General features: G+C 66.9%; 3 protein-coding genes across 3 annotated transcripts; 2 read left to right on the top strand and 1 right to left on the bottom strand.

Annotated features, from left to right (window-relative positions):
• The first annotated feature begins 987 nt into the window (after positions 1-987).
• LOC118697685 (paired box protein Pax-4-like) lies at positions 988-6,558 on the top strand. The gene is made up of 9 exons (XM_036400502.1): positions 988-1,000; positions 1,488-1,618; positions 1,692-1,907; positions 3,624-3,775; positions 3,872-3,930; positions 4,327-4,409; positions 5,523-5,645; positions 6,207-6,330; positions 6,392-6,558. Exons 1-9 carry the CDS (start codon positions 988-990, stop codon positions 6,556-6,558), a joined length of 1,068 nt encoding a protein of 355 aa, XP_036256395.1.
• Positions 6,559-7,331: 773 nt separating this feature from the next.
• LOC129046698 (acrosin-like) lies at positions 7,332-11,210 on the bottom strand. Its single transcript, XM_054514826.1, has 6 exons — positions 11,140-11,210; positions 10,807-11,013; positions 10,359-10,636; positions 9,141-9,274; positions 8,036-8,216; positions 7,332-7,594 (listed from the first exon to the last, which is right to left on the bottom strand). Exons 1-6 carry the CDS (start codon positions 11,208-11,210, stop codon positions 7,332-7,334), a joined length of 1,134 nt encoding a protein of 377 aa, XP_054370801.1.
• A 2,126-nt stretch (positions 11,211-13,336) lies between these two features.
• Positions 13,337-18,991, top strand: LOC118698488 (GRIP and coiled-coil domain-containing protein 1-like). The gene is made up of 3 exons (XM_036401821.2): positions 13,337-13,351; positions 13,877-14,850; positions 15,414-18,991. The coding sequence occupies exons 2-3, from the start codon at positions 13,888-13,890 to the stop codon at positions 16,692-16,694; spliced, it is 2,244 nt and encodes a 747-aa protein (XP_036257714.1). The 5' UTR covers positions 13,337-13,351; positions 13,877-13,887; the 3' UTR covers positions 16,695-18,991.
• Positions 18,992-19,211: the final 220 nt, after the last annotated feature.

Raw genomic sequence — 19,211 nt, forward strand, 5'->3', positions numbered from 1 at the left:
CCGGGCCGATCCATCCCTCTCCGAGCAGCGCCAGGCAGGACGCGCCTCGGCTTTGCCACTCACCTGAGGGAAACCCGCGGGCTTGCCCCTGGTGTTGGATTTATTTGGCTTTTCCTGAATTTCCGAGGGTCGGTGTGGCCAAACTCCCTCAGGCTGTGCAGGGAAGAGGCACGGTGAGGTTTGGGGACTGTGGGGGTGCCGGGGGCGTTTTGAAATGCTCCAGGTGAAACCCCAGGTGGACTGGGGCCTCTGGCAAGGCCGTGGAGGCAGCAGCAGCTGCCAGGCTCGGTGGCACCTCTGTGGCTCCACTGCTGCTCAGGCAGGAGCGGCACCAGCGCTGGTGTTCCTCTGGGAATCCTGCTGGGAAATCCTATGGAGCCAGGCTGGGGCTGCTGGGGGTGTCCAGCATGGAGACAGAAAGGCTCCAGGGAGAGCTCAGAGCCCCTGGCAGGGCCTGCAGGGACAGCACCCAGGGAATGGCTCCCAGTGCCAGAGGGCAGCCAGGGATGGGATCTTGGCAATGAGCAATTCCTGGCTGGGAGGGTGCCGGGCATGGGGGATCCCTCCATTCCCTGTTGATCCTGGCACTCAGCTGAGGTGGCTGTGGGGACCCCCTGTGCCCCGTGGGGTGTCCGGGGGAGCTCTGCAGGCGCTGGGACGTGGCTCAGCCATGGCGGCTCCGTTCCGTGCCGGTGGCTGCTCGGTGCAGGCAGCACCAGCAGCATTCCCGGTGTCTCCCGAGCCTCTCCAGAGCCCTGTGAGCTCTTTTCCGGCTCTTTATCCGCTGTGCCAGGAGCACAAGGACTTCCCAAGTTGCCCTCAACTGTTTCCATCCTCTGCTCCAAGATTCCTGCCCCTGTTCGTCCTCCTGGCCTCAGGGTCGTGGCTGAGCCCTGGACAGCGGCGCTGATTTTTCCGGCCCCGCAGCATCCCCCGTGTCCCGCGGGGAATTCCCAGGCACCCACAGCCTCCTGAAGCCTCTCCACGATGCAGCACCGAGGTGAGGAGCGCGGCGTTCCCGGCGGGACTCGGGGATGTGCGGTGCCGCCATTCCCTGCTCCGGCACAACCGCACCCGCCCAGCCGCCCATTCACCCGCGGCTCCGCAGGGCCCTCCCGGCCCCGGGGACATCCAGGCCCCCAGCCTGTCACCCCCTGCCCTTCCCAAATTCTCCCTGTGCTCTTCCAGGGGGTGTTTTCCTGCTTCCTGGGGCCGGCGCCCCCATTCCCTGCCTACCCCCAGCACCGCGCCCCCCGTCCCTCCGGACCCCTCAGCTCCCCCTGCCCAGCCCCTCCGGACCCCTCAGCTCCCCCTGCCCAGCCCCTCCGGACCCCTCAGCTCCCCCTGCCCAGCCCCTCCGGACCCCTCAGCTCCCCCTGCCCAGCCCCTCCGGACCCCTCAGCTCCCCCTGCCCAGCCCCTCCGGACCCCTCACCGGCAGGGCAGGAGCGGCAGCCCCGCTCCCCCCAGCCCTGTCCCCTTCCCCAGGGCCCAGCGGGGTGAACCAGCTCGGGGGGCTCTTCCTGAACGGCCGCCCGCTCCCCACGTGCAAGAGGCAGAGAATCATCGCGCTGGCGGCGAGCGGCGCCCGCAGCTCCGACATCTCCCGCAGCCTCAAGGTGCGCCCGGCCCGGGGCTGTGGGGGTCTCCTGCCCCTCCCAAATCCTCCCTGCGCTCAAGTTCTGTCCGCAGGTGTCCAACGGCTGCGTCAGCAAAATCCTGGGCCGCTACTACCGGACGGGGGCCGTGGGGCCCAAGGCGGTGGGGGGCAGCAAGCCCCGCATGGCCACCCCCGCCGTGGTGGCCAGGATCGCGCGGCTGAAGCTGGAGCAGCCCGGGCTCTTCGCCTGGGAGATCCGCCGGCAGCTGCACGCCGAGGGAATCTGTGCCGGCAGCGGCATCCTCAGCGTGAGTGCTGCCGAGAGCCCCGGGGCTGCGGGAATTCCCGGGAACGGGCGGGGCAGGGGGTCCGGCCCCACGGCCGGGGGCGGGAGGTGGGAATGGTGCGCGGGGAAGGGCCCGGGACAGTGGGAATGGTGCACAGGGAAGGCTCAGGACAGTGGGAATGGTGCGCGGGGAAGGCTCAGGACAGTGGGAATGGTGCGCGGGGAAGGGCCCGGGACAGTGGGAATGGTGCACAGGGAAGGGCCCGGGACAGTGGGAATGGTGTGCGGGGAAGGCTCAGGACAGCGGGAATGATGGACAAGGGAAGGGCTCGGGACAGTGGGAATGGTGCACAGGGAAGGGCCCGGGACAGTGGGAATGGTGTGCGGGGAAGGCTCAGGACAGTGGGAATGGTGCACAGGGAAGGGCCCGGGACAGTGGGAATGGTGCACAGGGAAGGCTCAGGACAGTGGGAATGGTGCACAGGGAAGGGCCCGGGACAGTGGGAATGGTGCACAGGGAAGGGCCCGGGACAGTGGGAATGGTGCACAGGGAAGGCTCAGGACAGTGGGAATGGTGCACAGGGAAGGGCCTGGGACAGTGGGAATGGTGCACAGGGAAGGGCTCAGGACAGTGGGAATGGTGCACAGGGAAGGGCCCAGGACAGTGGGAATGGTGCACAGGGAAGGGCCCAGGACAGTGGGAATGGTGCACAGGGAAGGCTCAGGACGGTGGGAATGGTGCACAGGGAAGGGCTCGGGACAGTGGGAATGGTGCACAGGGAAGGGCTCGGGACAGTGGGAATGGTGCACAGGGAAGGCTCAGGACAGTGGGAATGGTGCACAGGGAAGGCTCAGGACGGTGGGAATGGTGCACAGGGAAGGCTCAGGACAGTGGGAATGGTGCACAGGGAAGGCTCAGGACAGTGGGAATGGTGCACAGGGAAGGGCTCGGGACAGTGGGAATGGTGCACAGGGAAGGGCCTGGGACAGTGGGAATGGTGCACAGGGAAGGGCTCGGGACAGTGGGAATGGTGCACAGGGAAGGCTCAGGACAGTGGGAATGGTGCACAGGGAAGGGCCTGGGACAGTGGGAATGGTGCACAGGGAAGGCTCAGGACAGTGGGAATGATGGACAAGGGAAGGGCTCAGGACAGTGGGAATGGTGCACAGGGAAGGCTCAGGACAGTGGGAATGGTGCACAGGGAAGGCTCAGGACAGTGGGAATGGTGCACAGGGAAGGCTCAGGACAGTGGGGTGGATGCCCCGGGAAGGGCTCGGAGTGATGGGAAGGGTTCGGGCCCATGGGAAGGACTCGGGAACGGGAAGGATCCACAGGGAAGGGCTCGGTGCTTGGTGAGAAGCAGAGCTGCAGCGGGTGGGGAGGGGAAGGCCGATCGCTCCTTCCCAGCGGAAGCAGAGCCCCGACCGCCACCCCCGGGCCTGCCGCCTCCTCGGGCCGCGGGACACGGCGGTGGCTCCGTGACAAGTGTCCCTGCTGGGCAGGGCGAGCTGTGCTTCCCAAGGGCAGACCCGCCCTGCCGATCCCCCGCCGTGCCAATGGCCTCCCGTTAGATTCTGTCGGTCCCCGGGATTCCGGGGTCACAAACCGGGAGCAGACGGGCTCGGCCCCGGGCCGGAGAATCCCTGGCTCCGGAGAGCATCCCAGAGACAGCTCCACCTCCATTCCCGTCCCCCCGCAGCCCCGGGGGTCCCGGCACATCCCCTCTCCCCTGCCCAGGTCTCCTCCATCAACCGCGTGCTCAGGACCCTGCCCAGCGACCTCCGGCTGGCGGCCGAGCCCCGGGACCCGCGGCCACGGGGTGAGCCTTGCCCCAAAGCTCGGACCCCTCCCGACCCTTCCCGGCCCCTCCGGGGAGCCCCCGGCCCCGGGTCCGCCCCCAGCCTCTGCCCCTCTGTCCCCGCAGTGTCCCCGCAGCGCCCCGCGGCCCCGGCGAGCCCGGAGCCGCCGCCGGGCCCCGTGCACAGGAGCGGGGGCAGGAACCGCACCGTGTTCTCCAGGCAGCAGGCGGAGGCTCTGGAGGAAGGTGCGCTCCCCGAGCGGCACGGAGCGGGGCTGTTCCGGGGGGGAAATGCGGCTCTCGGGACGAACTCGTGCTCCTGTGGGCGGCCCGGCCATCGCTGCGGGGCCCCAAACCAGCCCAGAGCACCCCAAACCGCCCCAGAGCATCCCAAACCACCACAGAACGCCCCCGAGCATCCCAAACCATCCCATACCCCACCAGACTACCCCAGAGCACCCCAAAGCACCCCAGAGCATCCCAAACCACCACAGAGCGCCCCCGAGCATCCCAAACCATCCCATACCCCACCAGACTAGCCCAGAGCACCCCAAAGCACCCCAGCCACGTCCTGGCATTTCCCGCCCGGGTGCCAGGGGTGGCTGCCCCGACCCGAGCCCGCTCAGCGCGATGCCCTTGCAGCGTTCCGGAGGGGACAGTACCCGGACACCGCCACCCGCCAGAGCCTGGCCGCGGCCACCCAGCTGCCCGACACCACCATCAGGGTAAGAGGGACCCGCCTCGCTCCGAACGGGACCGCGGCCACGTCCCGGTGGCCGGAGCAGCCCGGAGGGGCCGCCGGGACCGGGGCCGCCAGCTCCGGGGGACAGGGAGTCCCCCTGCCTTCGGGGACATCTCCGAACCGTGTCACCGCTGCTGGCGACAGGGCTGGGGACGGGCTCCGGATGGCGGGAGTGACTCCCCAGGGCTGCGTTTGTCCTGGCTCGGGGGTCTCCTCATGGCACACCTGGCACACGCCATGGCACACCTGGGACATTTCATAGCACACTCCCTGGCACACCTGGCACATTTCATGGCACACTCCCTGGCACGCCTGGCACACTCCCTGGCACACCTGACACACTTGGCACATTTCATGGCACACTCCCTGGCACACCTGACACACTTGGCACATTTCATGGCACACTCCCTGGCACGCCTGGCACACTCCTTGGCACACTCCCTGGCACACCTGGCACATTTCATGGCACACTCCCTGGCACGCCTGGCACACACCCCTCCCACGTTCCTCCCAGCAGCTCCAGACCCACATCCCTGTGCCCCTGCCGAGCCTCCCTGGGTGCACGGCAGCCCCTTCCCGTCCAGCCCCAGCTCCCTGCCGGCCTCTGGGTGAGCAGGCAGTGCCAGCAGCGAGCCCCCCGTGCCAGGGCAGCGCTGCCCGTCCCCGCAGCACGGCAGAGCACACACGAGAGCAGCCCCGAGGGTCCCTGCGCCGGGGACACGCCCGGAGCCCGCGGTGCGCTCCCGGCCCGTCCGGTGGGGAAGGCGCAGGATCAAAGCCTTCCTCTGCCCAGGACCGTGCCCATTCCCGGGATGGAACCCCTTGTTCCTGTCCATGTTTGGGATCAACACCCTTCTGATGCCCAGAACCAAACCCTTTGCTCAAACCCATGCGCATGCCTGGGATCAGGGCACGGGCATTCCTTTGCCCACGCCCGTGCCCATGTCGGAGATCGAGCTCCTTTCCGTGCCCGTGTCCCTCCCGTGTCCCTGCTCACTCCCGGGCAGTGACGAGCCCGTGTCCCGGGGCTCAGAGCTGTGCCGAGGGGCCCTGGGGCGGCCGGGGGCCGCAGCCTCAGCTCCCGCCCTCTCCCCAGGTCTGGTTCTCGAACCGCCGAGCCAAGTGGCGACGGGAGAGCAAGAGGCAGCTGGAGGCTGGCGGCGCAGGTGACAGCCCGGGGACCGAGGGGACGGGACGTGGGACCCAGGGGCGCCCCTGGGTGGGAGCGCGGCTGACATTTGGCGCTGGGACCCCGGGGGCTGCTTCCCAGAGCCCCGCTGGGAGCTGGGGAAAGGACACGGCCGCTCCCCGTGCGCCCCGGGGAGCCGAGCCAGGGCATCGGCCGAGCCGGGACATTGTCCGAGCCAGGGCATCGTCCGAGCCAGGGCATCGTCCGAGCCGGGACATTGTCCGAGCCAGGGCATTGTCCGAGCCAGGGCATTGTCCGAGCCAGGGCATCGTCCGAGCCGGGACATTGTCCGAGCCAGGGCATCGTCCGAGCCGGGACATTGTCCGAGCCAGGGCATTGTCCCCGCCCGTGCCCACGCAGGCTCCTGGTGCGACTGGATCCCGCCCGCTGTCGGTGCCGCCGCCGCCGCAGCCGCCGCACGGGTAGGACACGGCCGCTCCCGGGGTGCTGGGGACACCCCAACAAGCTCGGGCACCCTCTGGAGCCCGTCGGGAGCCCCGTCTGGAGCGTCCCGGCCCGCTGCCGGCGCCCCCGGGGTGACCCGGTCCCGGAGCAGCCCTGTGACATTGGCGCTGTCTGGTCCGCACGCAGCCCCTCCCGGACCCCCCCGCGGGCTCGGCGCAGCCCCCGCACGGCCTCGCCCCCCACCCGCGCCCCCCGGCCCCGCTGCACCTCTGCGCCTCCGGGCCCTGCGCCTGGGACGACGCTTGCTGCGGTACGAGGGGCCGGCCTCGGCCGCCCCGGCTTCTGGGGGTCCCCTGGGTGTCCCCTGCCAGGGCGCAGCGCGCCGGCGGCGATGCCTGAGCCCCGTGTCCATCCCGCAGGTCTGGCTCCCGGCGGCAGCCCCGCTCCAGCGCCCTGGCAGCCCCTGGAGAGCCCCCCCTTCGCCCTGCTGCCCCCCGGGCTCCCCCCGCTGCCGGCCTGGGGCCTGGAGCCCCGCTGAGCCCCCGCTGCCCCCCGAGCCCCCCACGGCCCGCGGTGTCCCGGCAGGATGGGGGGCTCCGGCACCCCCCAAGCCGCGGATTGAGGACATCCGTGCAGGGCGGGCTCCGGTGGCAGCCGGGCCAGCATGGCCGGGCCAGCCTGCGGCGGGTCCCAAACCACCTCCAGACGCGGGTGGATCGCGGAATTCAGGATCCGTGATTCGATCCGGGAGGGTCACCACGCTCCAGCGCCCCCCCCAGAGCCAGGACAGCTCTTTGGAGCCGCGATCCCGCTGGAGCAGAGGGAATGTCCCGGGTCCGGGGATCCCAACTGGGACCGAGGGCACCGCGGGGGTGGGACCGGGGGTCCCGGCAGGAGCTGGTGACAGAGGGGACAGCCCTGGGTGGCCGCGGCAGCTCGGGGTGGCACCTCCCGCAGCTCCGCGTCCCTCAGGCTCGGGGCTGCTGCCGTTCCCGTTATTAAACCGCTTTTCCCACCCGGCCCCGAATGCTCCGCGTCTCCTCCCGAACCGGGCCAGCCCCGTTCGTTCTCCCTCCCGGCTCCCGGCGCTGCCCGCGGGCTGAAAGGCGCAGAGACCGCGGTGCTGGGGAGCACGAACAGCGTTATTTCAACACGAACGGGGCTGCGGCACGGGGGGCGGCACGGGAGGGGCGGGGGGACGGAGCGGCCCCGGGGCTGCGGCTGCCTCGGGCCCCGCGGCGGCGACCGAGCCCGAACGGAGCGGGCCGGGGCCGCGTTCTGCAGCCAGAACCGCGTCCGCTCCGGCTGCGCTCAGCCCAGCTGGTTCCTCAGGAACTGCAGGAAATCCCTCAGCAGGTTGCAGAACTGCACCAGGCTCTGGTACGGCACCGAGATCAGCAGGAGCCTGTCCGGTTCCGGTTCCGGTTCTGGTTCCGGTGTTGGCGCCGGCTCCTCGGGCACCGGGGGGATGGCTGGCTCTGGTGTCGGCCCTGGCACCAGCTCTGGCTCCGGCTCGGGCACCAACTCTGGCTCCTCCTCTGGCTCTGGTGTCGACTCTGGCACTAGCGATGGCTCTGGCACCGGCACTGTCGTCGGTTCTGTCGTCGGCTCTGGCGTTGGTTCTGTCGTCGGCTCTGGCGTTGGTTCTGTCGTCGGCTCTGGCGTTGGTTCTGTCGTCGGCTCTGGTGTTGGCTCTGGTGTTGGCTCTGGCACTTGCACTGGTGCCGGGTCTGTTACCAGCTCTGGGGTTGGCTGTGGCACTGGCTCGGGCTCTGTTACCAGCTCTGGCTCTGGGGTTGGCTGTGGCACTGGCTCGGGCTCTGTTACCAGCTCTGGCACTGGTGTTGGGTCTGTGACCAGCTCTGGCCCCGGCACCACCAGCTCTGGCGTCGGCTCTGGCACTGGTGTTGGCTCTGTTTGTGCCTCTTCTTCTGGCCCTGGCGTCGGGGTCTCCTCAGAAGCCATGGTGAGCTCTGGCTTAGGAGTCGGGGCACAATTCGGCTCTGGTGCTGTACCACTTATGTCCGCCGGGCTCAGGCTTGTCTGGATTAGGATCCAGTTGTAGAAGTGCTGAGTGGAGGTGTAGATCCCGGGGTGCCTGGCTCTGTCACAGCCTCTTCCCCAGCTGTTCAATCCCACCAGCCAGAAATAGTCAGCTCTGTTGTCCTTGCAGACGAGGGGACCGCCGCTGTCCCCCTGTGCCAGGAGAGAAGGTTCAGGGACTGTGGGGGGCTGCTGCCAGTCCCAGGGCTGGTTCCTCTCTCCCAATCCCGGGGCTGGCTCCTCTCTCCCAATCCCAGGACTGGCTCCTCTCTCCCAATCCCGGGGCTGGCTCCTCTCTCCCAATCCCAGGACTGGCTCCTCTCTCCCAATCCCGGGGCTGGTTCCTCTCTCCCAATCCCAGGGCTGGCTCCTCTATCCCGATCCCAGGGCTGGCTCCTCTCTCCCAATCCCGGGGCTGGTTCCTCTCTCCCAGTCCCGGGGCTGGCTCCTGTCCCCCAATCCCGGGGCTGGCTCCTCTCTCCCGATCCCGGGGCTGGCTCCTCTCTCCCAATCCCAGGGCTGGCTCCTCTCTCCCGATCCCGGGGCTGGCTCCTCTCTCCCGATCCCGGGGCTGGCTCCTGTCCCCCAATCCCGGGGCTGGCTCCTCTATCCCGATCCCGGGGCTGGCTCCTCTATCCTGATTCCGGGGCTGGCTCCTCTATCCCGATCCCGGGGCTGGCTCCTCTATCCCGATCCCGGGGCTGGCTCCTCTATCCCGATCCCGGGGCTGGCTCCTCTATCCCGATCCCAGGGCTGGCTCCTCTATCCTGATTCCGGGGCTGGCTCCTTTTTCCCAATCCCGGGGCTGGCTCCTTTCTCCCAGTCCCGGCCAGGTCCGCATTCCCAGCGCATTTCCAGCACAGGTCGGGGACTCTCCCATCTCTGCACATGGGTCCCAGATGTGCAGAGGACAGGTGTTTCAGGGTCATATCTGCAATTTGGGTCTGCTGGGGCCACTGGATGGGCTTTGTGGGCAGGAACAGGCCTTGGGGACAAGGGGACATGGGACAGGGACCTGCAGGTGGGGAGGGGAGGGGTGGACAGGGGACAGGCTGGGCTGCATGTGGGGGCTCCTACCTGGCAGGTGTCGATGCCGCCCTGTGGGTACCCAGCACACAGGTTGTCAGCATGAACAGCCCCCGCGTACCACCGGCTGCTGTTGCAGAGCTCCGTGTCCATGAGGTGGACCTTGGACTCCTGCAGCACCATGCCTGTTCCCTGAGCTGTGGGCACAGAGGGGAATGAGCCCCAGCAGCTCGAACCCATCCCCTCCCCTGCCTAGGGTGAACCCCCTTCCCGGGCCTGGCTCTGCCCCTTCCCCACGGCTGACATTGTCCAGCTGTGTCCCTGCCCCTTCCCCACGGAGCGACATTGTCCAGCTGTGTCCCTGCCTCTTCCCCACGGGTGACATTGTCCAGCTGTGTCCCTGCCCCTTCCCCACAGAGCGACATTGTCCAGCTGTGTCCCTGCCCCTTCCCCACGGAGCGACATTGTCCAGCTGTGTCCCTGCTGTTGGCCTGGGGAAGGGGCCAGACCCATCTCCCCCGAGGTTTCCCAGGGCCAGCAGGAATTGTTTGGGTGAGCAGGGACCTTACAGCTCATCCCGTTCCACGCCCTGTCTTGGCGGGGACTCCTTCCCCCAGCCCGGGCTGCTCCGAGCCCGGCCCTGCCGGCGCTGTGCGGCCAGACCCTGTCTGTGCCCAGCCCGTGTCCCTGTCTGTGCCCAGCCCGTGTCCCTGTGTGTGCCCAGCCCCTGTCCCTGTGTGTGCCCAGCCCGTGTCCCTGTCTGTGCCCAGCCCATGTCCCTGTCTGTACCCAGCCCCTGTCCCTGTCTGTGCCCAGCCCGTGTCCCTGTGTGTGCCCAGCACGTGTCCCTGTCTGTGCCCAGCCCGTGTCCCTGTGTGTGCCCAGCCCCTGTCCCTGTCTGTGCCCAGCCCATGTCCCTGTGTGTGCCCAGCCCGTGTCCCTGTGTGTGCCCAGCCCCTGTCCCTGTCTGTGCCCAGCCCGTGTCCCTGTCTGTGCCCAGCCCGTGTCCCTGTCTGTGCCCAGCCCCTGTCCCTGTCTGTGCCCAGCCCCTGTCCCTGTGTGTGCCCAGCCCGTGTCCCTGTGTGTGCCCAGCCCCTGTCCCTGTCTGTGCCCAGCCCCTGTCCCTGTCTGTGCCCAGCCCGTGTCCCTGTGTGTGCCCAGCCCCTGTCCCTGTGTGTGCCCAGCCCCTGTCCCTGTCTGTGCCCAGCCCCTGTCCCCTGGGTGCCCAGCCCTTGTCCCCAGGGTGTCCAGCTCGCCCTCAGAGCACACATCCTGTTGGGAACTCACCTCTGGCAAAGTTCCAGCCGGCGATGTAGCAGGATTTCAGCTCCGAGACCCTAAGCGAGGCATCAGGCACACAGCCCAGGTGGATGTAGTCACTGCACTCCACGGGCTGGTCCAGCTCCACCAGGGCGATGTCGTTCCTGGCCGTGGCAGCCACGTAGTGCTGGTGCACCAGGAGCCTCTGGATGCGTCTCACCACAGCCTCGGGGCCTGGCTGTCTCAGATCTGTGGCCCCAATCACCACATCCCACATGGAGATGCCCCTGGGGAGCAGATGGACAGAGGGGTGACAGGGAGTAGAGCCACGGGCTGCAGCAGGCCCAGCATTTCCCGGCCTTCTGCTTCCCCAGGTGGGCAGGGAAGTGGCCCGTGGTGCTGTGAGCTGGGCGCCTGCCCGTGCTCTGGGGACATCTCTGTCCCTGCTGTCTCTTACCTGGCCCTGGCGAAGCAGTGTGCGACCGTGAGCACCCACTGGGAGCTGAGGAGGACACCCGTGCACATGTGCCACGTGCCATTCTCCCAGGTGGCCTGGATGCTGACAATGCCAGGCCAGGCCCCTGGCTGGACACTGGTGCCACCCACACCGGACGTGCCAGCAGAGCTGTGGTCGGAATCCAAGGGCCAGAGCCCGCAGGTGCCTCTGGAAGCACAAAGCCATCACTGCCCTGCTCGGGGACAGCAGGGACAGGGACCCCCAGGGGCTCCTCTGTGCCCAGGCTGTGCCAGGGAAGCCCCGAGGGTCCCCAAGCCCCCCGGGGCCACTGACCTGCAGGTGTCCCAGGTGCCCCCCACGGGCCCGGCCAGGGCCAGCAGGATCAGCAGCCCCAGCAAAGCCATCGGTGCCAGCACTGCAGGTGGCAGAGCCAGAGCTGAGCTGTCACCTCTGGTGGCACCCAGGGCCCTGGCGGTGCCCGCAGTGCCACCAGGCCGGGGTGATGTCACAGAGGGGCCAGTTCCATGTGCAGGGCACGGTGGGGAGGGGCAGCTTGGGATCACAGAGATGTGGAATGGTCTGGGGGCAGCGCCCCGGGGCATCAACACAGGGCGAGACTGGTCTGACCCTGCTGGCACCAGGCTGGGCATGAGCAGCTGGAGCAGCCCTGGGAGAGGATTTGGGGGTGCTGGGGGTGAGAACTGGACCTGACCCAGCCCAGAGCCCCCCAGCCCTGGGGAACAGGGGAGGGGGATCCTGCCCCTGTGCCCCCTCAGGTGAGACCCACCTGCAGAGCTGCCCCAGCCCTGGGGACACAGCAGCAGCACCTGGAGCTGCTGGAGAGAGCCCAGAGGAGGCCCCGGAGCTGCTGCAGGGCTGGAGCCCCTCAGTTCCCAGGGAGCCAGGCTGGGAGAGCTGGGGGTGCTCACCTGGAGAGAAGAAGGATCCAGGGAGAGCTCAGAGCCCCTGGCAGGGCCTGCAGGGGCTCCAGGAGAGCTGCAGAGGGACTGGGGCCAAGGCCTGCAGGGACAGCACCCAGGGAATGGCTCCCAGTGCCAGAGGGCAGCCAGGGATGGGATCTTGGCAATGAGGAATTCCTGGCTGGGCTGGGATTGCCAGAGCAGCTGGGGCTGCCCCTGCATCCCTGGCAGTGCCCCAGGCCAGGCTGGACACTGGGGCTGGAGCAGCCTGGGACAGTGGGAGGTGTCCCTGCCCAAGGAAGAACTCGATACCCAGTAGAAGAAAGAATGCTAATTAATGAAAGAGATTTTTATGTAATTTAGAACCAGTGAACATTTGTTTCTTTGTCAGCTCAGAATGTACACACGGGTGACAAAGTTTTGTGGTGTCAGTGGAGGCTGGAGCTTTGCTGGCCGCAGCCCCTGGCCAAGGACAGGGCAGGGCCGGACTCAGGGACGCTGAACCAGCACGGTTCGAGTTTTATTCATCCCGGCGGCTCCGGGGCATTCCGGCCACGCCATGAGCAGCCCCGGGCCCCTCCCGCAGGGGACAGCGGGGACAGGGCCCGGCTGAGGTGGCACTCGGACACACCGAGGTCGCTCCAGCTCCTCCCCGTCGTTATCCGGAGGGTTCGGAGCACCGGGATGCTCCTCCAGGCCCTCCCCAGCGGGGACACCCCCTTGGAGAAGGGTGCAGGGGCTGGGGGGACAGCGACCAACGTGGGGACAGCACGGGACGGGGCGCGACGCTGCTCGTCCCGCTCAGCTGTGCGCGGCGGTGACACTGCTCGGTGTCACCGCCCTGCCCCGCCCGCCACGACCCCACTGCAGGCTGGCACTGAGACACCCTCGGGGCGACACGGGGGACACGGAGGGGACACGAGGGACACGGAGGACAAGGAGGGGACACGGTGGACTTGGGGGAACACGGGGAGTACATGGGGGGAGACGAGGACACATGAGGCACAGGATGGGACACGGGAAGAACACAAGGGGACAACAGGGGGGACACGGGGAGACATGGGGGGACACGAGGGGACACGAGGGGACACGGAGGGGACACGGAGGACACGGAAGGATACGGAGGGACATGGAGGGGACACGGGGGACTTGGGGGAACGCGGGGAGGACATGGGGAGACACGAGGACACATGAGGCGCGGGACGGCACACGGGAAGAACACAAGGGGACACGGAGGGACACGGGGAACTCCAGGGGACACACGGAGGGACAGGGGACCACCCTGCTGTCACTGCCCCATCCTCAGACCACGCCCACACAGATGACCACGCCCATTGAGGGACACCACAGTTCCTTTGCGCTCAGGCCACGCCCCTCGCCATAAGACCACGCCCCCAACGCATCGGGGCCGCGCCCACACCGCGCTCCGTGCCGCGCGCATAGGCCACGCCCCTTATGGTGGAAGCCACGCCCACATCTGAGTGCACGCGCGCACGGCCCCGCCCCGCGGGGTAGCCACGCCCACAGATCGCTTTATTTGGTGTGTGGCTCCGCCCCGCCTGTAACCGTTCCCTTTGCCCCAGCGGCTTCCGGCGGAAGTGGCGGCGCGGCGGAACCGGCCGGAGGTGCGGGGGGGACCGGGGGTTCTGGGGGGTGAGGGTGGCGGGGCCGGGGATTGCGGGGCGGCCGGAGGGGTCAGGGTGGGAGTCGGGATGGTCCCGAGGCGCTGACGGTGCTGGGCCCGGGTGGTGTCCGGGTGGTCCTGAGGGGTCAGGGTGGTCCTGAGGCGTCCTGAGGGGTCAGGGTGGTCCTGAGGAGGCGACAGTGGAGGGCCCAGGGAGGTCCGGGAGGTGTCTGGGCGGTTAGAGTGGTGTCCGGGGGGTCAGTATGGGGGTCCCGGGAGGGGAGTTCAGAGGTGTCCTTGGGGGTCAGGGTTCTTTCCCGGCGGGGTCAGGATGGAGGGCTCGAGGGGGTCAGGATGGGAGCTCTGGGCAGGTCAGGATGTGGTTCCTGGGTGGTTCAGGTTGGTGGTCCTGGGCAGGGCATGGTCAGGGTGGTGTTTGTGATCTTTGCTGCCCGTTTGGTGCGCCCAGGAGGATGCTCCTGCCCATCCCAAAGCTGCCCTTTCTCCTTGCCCTGCTCCCCCCCAGGTTCCCCCGCCATGGAGAAGTTCGGGATGAACTTCGGGGGCGGCCCCAGCAGGAAGGAGCTGCTGGAGACCATCGAGACGCAGAAGCAGCAGCTCCTGCGCTTCCAGGCGCGCCTCAAGGACGTCGTCCACGCCTACAAGAGCCTGCTGAAGGAGAAGGAGGCGCTAGAAGCCAGCCTGAAAGCGCTCTCCGTGTCCCACGACGGGGAGCTGGCCGTGCCCCCGCCCGCAGCCGGGGACTCCCCGGACGACCGGAGCTCGGAGCACAGCGAGGACAGTGCGGGGACGGCCGCCAGCGCGGACACCGCGGCCAGCCCGCCCAGGGGGGACGAGGAGGACAAACCCGCGGCCGCCCCCACCCCGAGAGCCGAGGAGCCGAGCGGCGCCGAGGGCGGGGAGCTGTGTGCCGGCGAGCCCGAGCGGCGGCTGCAGCAGCTGAAGGCGCAGCTGGCCACGCTGACGGGCGCGCTGGCCACGGTGACGCAGGAGAAGTCGCGCATGGAGGCCTCGTACCAGGCGGAGCGGCGGCAGATGAAGCAGGAGCTGGAGGAGGCGGCGGGGCGGGCGCGGGCAGAGGCGGAGCGGCTGCAGGAGCTGCAGGAGCAGCTGGCCCAGACCCGCGGCCGCCTCCTGGAGCAGCAGCGCGAGCGGGAGCGCGAGCAGGGCGACCACGGGCTGATGCTGCGCGAGCTGCAGGAGCTGCTGCGCGCCGAGCGCGACGCGCGCTGTGCCGCCGAGCGGGAGCTGCAGCAGGCCCGGGAGGCGCTGGCTGGCACTGCCAGCACCGCGGAGCGAGCCCAGGGCCACGAGCAGCAGGCGCGGCAGCTGAGCCAGGAGCTGGAGGAGCTGCGCAGGGAGCTGCAGGGCGTGCGCGAGGAGAACAGCAGGGCCGACCCACGGATCCAGGAGCTGCAGGAGGAGATGGCCGGCCTCAAGAACCACTTCCAGCTGCAGCTGGTGCAGGAGATGAAGAAGGTGATTGCTGGCTGGGAATGAGGCTGGCGTCCAGGGTTTCGGGCAGAGTTTGGGGCCAGAGCAGCCAAATTCCCTCTCCCGGTCTCTCAGAGTCCAAAGAATCCTGGCTTGGATTGATGGGATGACAAACTGGGGAACAGCTTTCTGTGGGATGTATCCAGAGAGTGGGGCTGGAGTCAGACAAATTCCTTTTCCCAGTCCCTCAGATTCCAGGAGGTTTGAAATAAATGGCACAGGGTGCCCAGAGCAGCTGGGGCTGCCCCTGCATCCCTGGCAGTGCCCAAGGCCAGGCTGGACACTGGGGCTGGGAGCAGCCTGGGACAGTGGGAGGTGTCCCTGCCATGGCAGGGCTGGCACTGCAGGGGCTCTGGGGTCCCTTCCCGCCTAACCCATTCCAGGATTCCAAACACACTAAAAAGCCAGAACAGGGAGGTGTCTCAGGCAGGGCTGCCAGGGTGGGGAGGGCCCCTTGTTGGTTTGGAGCAGGGCAGGGTCCCTGTGTGACCCCAGGTGTGTCCCTGTGTGTCCCCGTGCTGCCCTAACCCCACTGTGTCCCTACACAGACAGCCCAGGCTGAGGAGCAGCTCCGGCAGCGCTCGCAGCGGGAGGAGCAGCGCGTGGCCGAGCTGGAGGCCCAGGTGTCCCAGGTGTCCGAGCTGCTGGGCACCTACGAGAAGGCCAAGCAGAGGGACCAGGGCACCATCCAGAGGCTCAAGGACCGCATCGTGCAGCTGGACCTGGAGAACAAGACCTTGGCCATCGCGGCCTCCAGCCGCTCCCTGGGCGAGGTGGCCGTGGAGGAGGCCACCCTGGACGTGAGCGTGCTCAAGGAGAAGATGGAGAAGCTGCGGAAGCTCCTGCAGGCAGCGGCTGGGAAGGGCCCGGAGGCGGAGGAGCCGCAGGAACCGGAGCCGGCCCCGGGCGGCGGGGACGGGAATGGGGACAAGGCCCCAGGCGGGCATTGCCAGCAGGAGCTGAGGCAGCTCAAGGAGGAGTTTGAGCGCTACAAGGTGAGGGCGCAGCAGGTGCTCAAGAGCAAGGCCAGCAAGGACGTGGGCCTGGCCAAGGAGCTGGAGGAGGCGCGGGAGCAGCTGGCGGAGCTCCAGGACAAGAACGTGCTGCTGCAGCTGGCCGCGGACGACACGGAGAAGCGGCACCGGCAGGAGCTGGAGGCCAGGAAGCAGGAGCTGTCGCAGCTGCAGCAGCTGCACCGGCAGGAGCTGGAGCGGTGCCAGCTGCAGTTCCGGGAGCGGGCGCTGCGCCTGGAGGAGGAGATGCACAAGCAGCGGGACCGGGCGCTGGCCGTGCTGGCCGAGAAGGACCGGGAGCTGGAGCAGCTCCGCGCCCTCACGCTGCCCCACGGCCCCAAGGGCTGCCGGGACGGCGGCCCCGGCCCGGGGGACGCTCCCAGCCAGGATTCCTCGGAGATCCTGCCGCAGGAGCTGCAGCTGTGCTCCGGCTCCGAGCCTACCTTCTTCCTGTACGCGGAGCAGCTGGCGCGCAAGGAGGTGGAGATCGCGGCGCTGCGCAAGCACCGGCACCGGCTGGAGGTGCAGCTGCACCAGCTGCAGGGCAGGGCCCTGGCCGAGGAGGACCGGCACCGCGAGGAGGTGGCGGCGCTGCGGGACGAGATCCAGAAGAACTGCCGGGATAAGAGCAGGGAAGGAGCCAACCTGGAGTACCTGAAGAACGTGGTGTACCGGTTCCTGACGCTGCCGGACGCGCGGGGCCGGCAGCAGACGCTCACGGCCATCCTGGCCATCCTGCACTTCAGCCCCGAGGAGAAGCTGAGCATCGCCAAGAGCTCGGCCCACGGCTCCTGGTGGCCCCACGGGAAGAGATGAGGGCTGGGTTTTATTCCCTCTTCCGTAAGAGCTCCTTCCCGAGGACTGACCAAACCTCGTCCCACACACGCCCGCATCTCTCCGGGATTTGGGCTCCAGTTGGGGTTTTTAGCACTAACTTGCCAGGATTTGGGCTCCAGTTGGGGTTTTTAGCACTAATTTGCAGTGAGGTTGTGCCAACTTTTCCAGCCCCAAAACCTCCGTGGTGGGAATTTGCTTCGAGTTGAGACTTGATTTGGAAACCATGGAATTGAAGATGCTGAGGTTTTTTAAAGGTGGTTTAAAAGCAATCCCTACCTGTCAGACATGGCACCGAGTGGAATTCACTTGGATCTTCAAGCTCCAGTCAGGCTGGTGACTCAGGAGATGAAAGGGAAGGTGGGAAGCACTTTAGGTGGAGCTAAAATAGCACCAGGCCATGGAAAGCTCAGGAAGATGGGGCTCAGTGCAGGCAATCTTGGGCATTTCCCCCTAAGGCTCTTTTCCAGAGCCTAATTTAACCTGTGGATGCAGCTCCAGGCTCATCCAGGGGCTCAGGCTCTCCTTCCTTCCCAGGGATCCTCTCTGGGCAATCAGGGATTCTAGGAAGGAGAAAGGATCTCCCTGTGGATGATTCCCATCCTGAGGGTGTTGTTTTCCTGCCCCACGTTTGGAATTAAATCCTGGCTGCTAAAGCTAGGCCCAGAGACAGGGATAGGTCTGGATTAACACCCCCGGGGGTCCTGGAGCCCTGTCAAGAGCAGGTTTGGGAGCAGCTCCTGGTGCTGCACTGCCCAGAGAGCCTTGGGAAGGATCAGCCACTCCTGGCACTGCCAGGGACAAGGACAGGGGCGTGGAATTTCCCTCCTTTCCTTCTTGGCTGTCCTGGCCCTGTCAGCAGCCAAACTCCCTGGATTCCACTCTGGCCAGTGCAGCCCTTGGTGCCAATTTCTCCTCAAAAAAATCCTCAGGGAAACGTGCCCTGGGCAGAGCCTGTCCCTGCTGGGAGGGGGCCACAGCTGGGGGATGTTCCCTCCATCCAGGGATGTTCCCATGGGAACAGCAGGATCCAGGTGCTGCCCTGATGGGAGAGTTTGTCCCAGGAATATTTTAAACGCTCCTCAAGGATGAAAATGCTGGTTCAGACAGGGGAGAGCCCAGCCCCTGCTCCCAGTCTGGAAGTGTTGAATCAAGGAGTGCCTCTGGAATGGCAGGGATGGCTCCAACTCTTTCCCTGGAGCCATTCCCAGGACTCCAGAGGGAGGTGGAGCCTCCTCCTGCTGTGGCTTCGCTGCTCAGGCTGGGGGATGGATCCCTGTTCTCCCTCTGCTCCTGCAGGATGGAGTGACCTGGAATGGACCCCAGGGCTGGTGGGGACCCAGCAGGGCAGAGGAATGGGGTGGGACCCAGCTGGGAGCACAGCTTGGAGCAGGGAATGAGTGTGGGATCCAGCAGGGAGAGAGGGAATGAGTGTGGGATCCAGCTGGGAGAGCAGGGAATGAGTGTGGGATCCAGCTGGGAGAGAGGGAATGAGTGTGGGATCCAGCAGGGAGAGCAGGGAATGAGTGTGGGATCCAGCTGGGAGAGCAGGGAATGAGTGTGGGATCCAGCAGGGAGAGCAGGGAATGAGTGTGGGATCCAGCAGGGAGAGCAGGGAATGAGTGTGGGATCCAGCTGGGAGAGAGGGAATGAGTGTGGGATCCAGCTGGGAGAGCAGGGAATGAGTGTGGGATCCAGCTGGGAGAGAGGGAATGAGTGTGGGATCCAGCTGGGAGAGAGGGAATGAGTGTGGGATCCAGCAGGGAGAGCAGGGAATGAGTGTGGGATCCAGCAGGGAGAGCAGGGAATGAGTGTGGGATCCAGCAGGGAATGAGTGTGGGATCCAGCAGGGAGAGCAGGGAATGAGTGTGGGATCCAGCAGGGAATGAGTGTGGGATCCAGCTGGGAGAGAGGGAATGAGTGTGGGATCCAGCAGGGAGAGAGGGAATGAGTGTGGGATCCAGCAGGGAGAGAGGGAATGAGTGTGGGATCCAGCAGGGAGAGCAGGGACAGGCAGGATCCATCTGGAGGATGCAGATCCCTCCCCGTGCCCTCTGTCTGTCCCTGGCAGAGGGAGATGAGGAAGCTGCTGCAGGGGAGCATCTCCAGGAGTGCCCAGCTCTGTGTCACTGTCACCCTCCTGCACCTCCCGTGCCATTCCTTCCTCTGCTCCCCTCCAGCCCCTCTCCCTCCTGCTCCCTCCTTCCCTCAGATCCTCCCTCCCTCTTCTCTCTCTCCCTTCAGCCAATATCCCTGAAATAAAGGTAAAATTCCTCTTTGAGGGGACTCTGGTGGCTCCTGGGGACGGGATGGGCATTGCTTGGGGACTTTTGGTGGATGTTGGAACAACCTTGGGTTAAAATTATCACAAAATTGTTAAATCCCGTGATTTCCTGAGGTTCCTGGGAATGGTTCATTCCTGCACCTGCAGTTGGGGTGTGGTAGCTGAGGGGATGCAGAGGAGTCTGGCACTGAGAATCCTGGAATGGGTTGGGTGGG

The sequence above is a fragment of the Molothrus ater genome, chromosome 5 (genome assembly GCF_012460135.2).
Source record: "Molothrus ater isolate BHLD 08-10-18 breed brown headed cowbird chromosome 5, BPBGC_Mater_1.1, whole genome shotgun sequence".
Classification (NCBI taxonomy): domain Eukaryota; kingdom Metazoa; phylum Chordata; class Aves; order Passeriformes; family Icteridae; genus Molothrus; species Molothrus ater.

Bases quoted from the DNA above. Each gene is read 5' to 3' on its own strand.
- LOC118697685 (XM_036400502.1), top strand. The intron at 3,931-4,326 runs GTGCGCTCCCCG...ATGCCCTTGCAG, and splicing joins GGCGGAGGCTCTGGAGGAAG to CGTTCCGGAGGGGACAGTAC. The intron at 6,331-6,391 runs GTACGAGGGGCC...GTCCCCTGCCAG, and splicing joins CTGGGACGACGCTTGCTGCG to GGCGCAGCGCGCCGGCGGCG.
- LOC129046698 (XM_054514826.1), bottom strand. From the start codon at position 11,210: ATGGCTTTGCTGGGGCTGCTGATCCTGCTGGCCCTGGCCGGGCCCGTG. The intron at 10,637-10,806 runs GTAAGAGACAGC...TCTGCTCCCCAG, and splicing joins CACTGCTTCGCCAGGGCCAG to GGGCATCTCCATGTGGGATG. The intron at 9,275-10,358 runs GTGTGCTCTGAG...CTCAGGGAACAG, and splicing joins AGGTGAGTTCCCAACAGGAT to GCATGGTGCTGCAGGAGTCC.
- LOC118698488 (XM_036401821.2), top strand. From the start codon at position 13,888: ATGGAGAAGTTCGGGATGAACTTCGGGGGCGGCCCCAGCAGGAAGGAG. The intron at 14,851-15,413 runs GTGATTGCTGGC...GTCCCTACACAG, and splicing joins TGGTGCAGGAGATGAAGAAG to ACAGCCCAGGCTGAGGAGCA.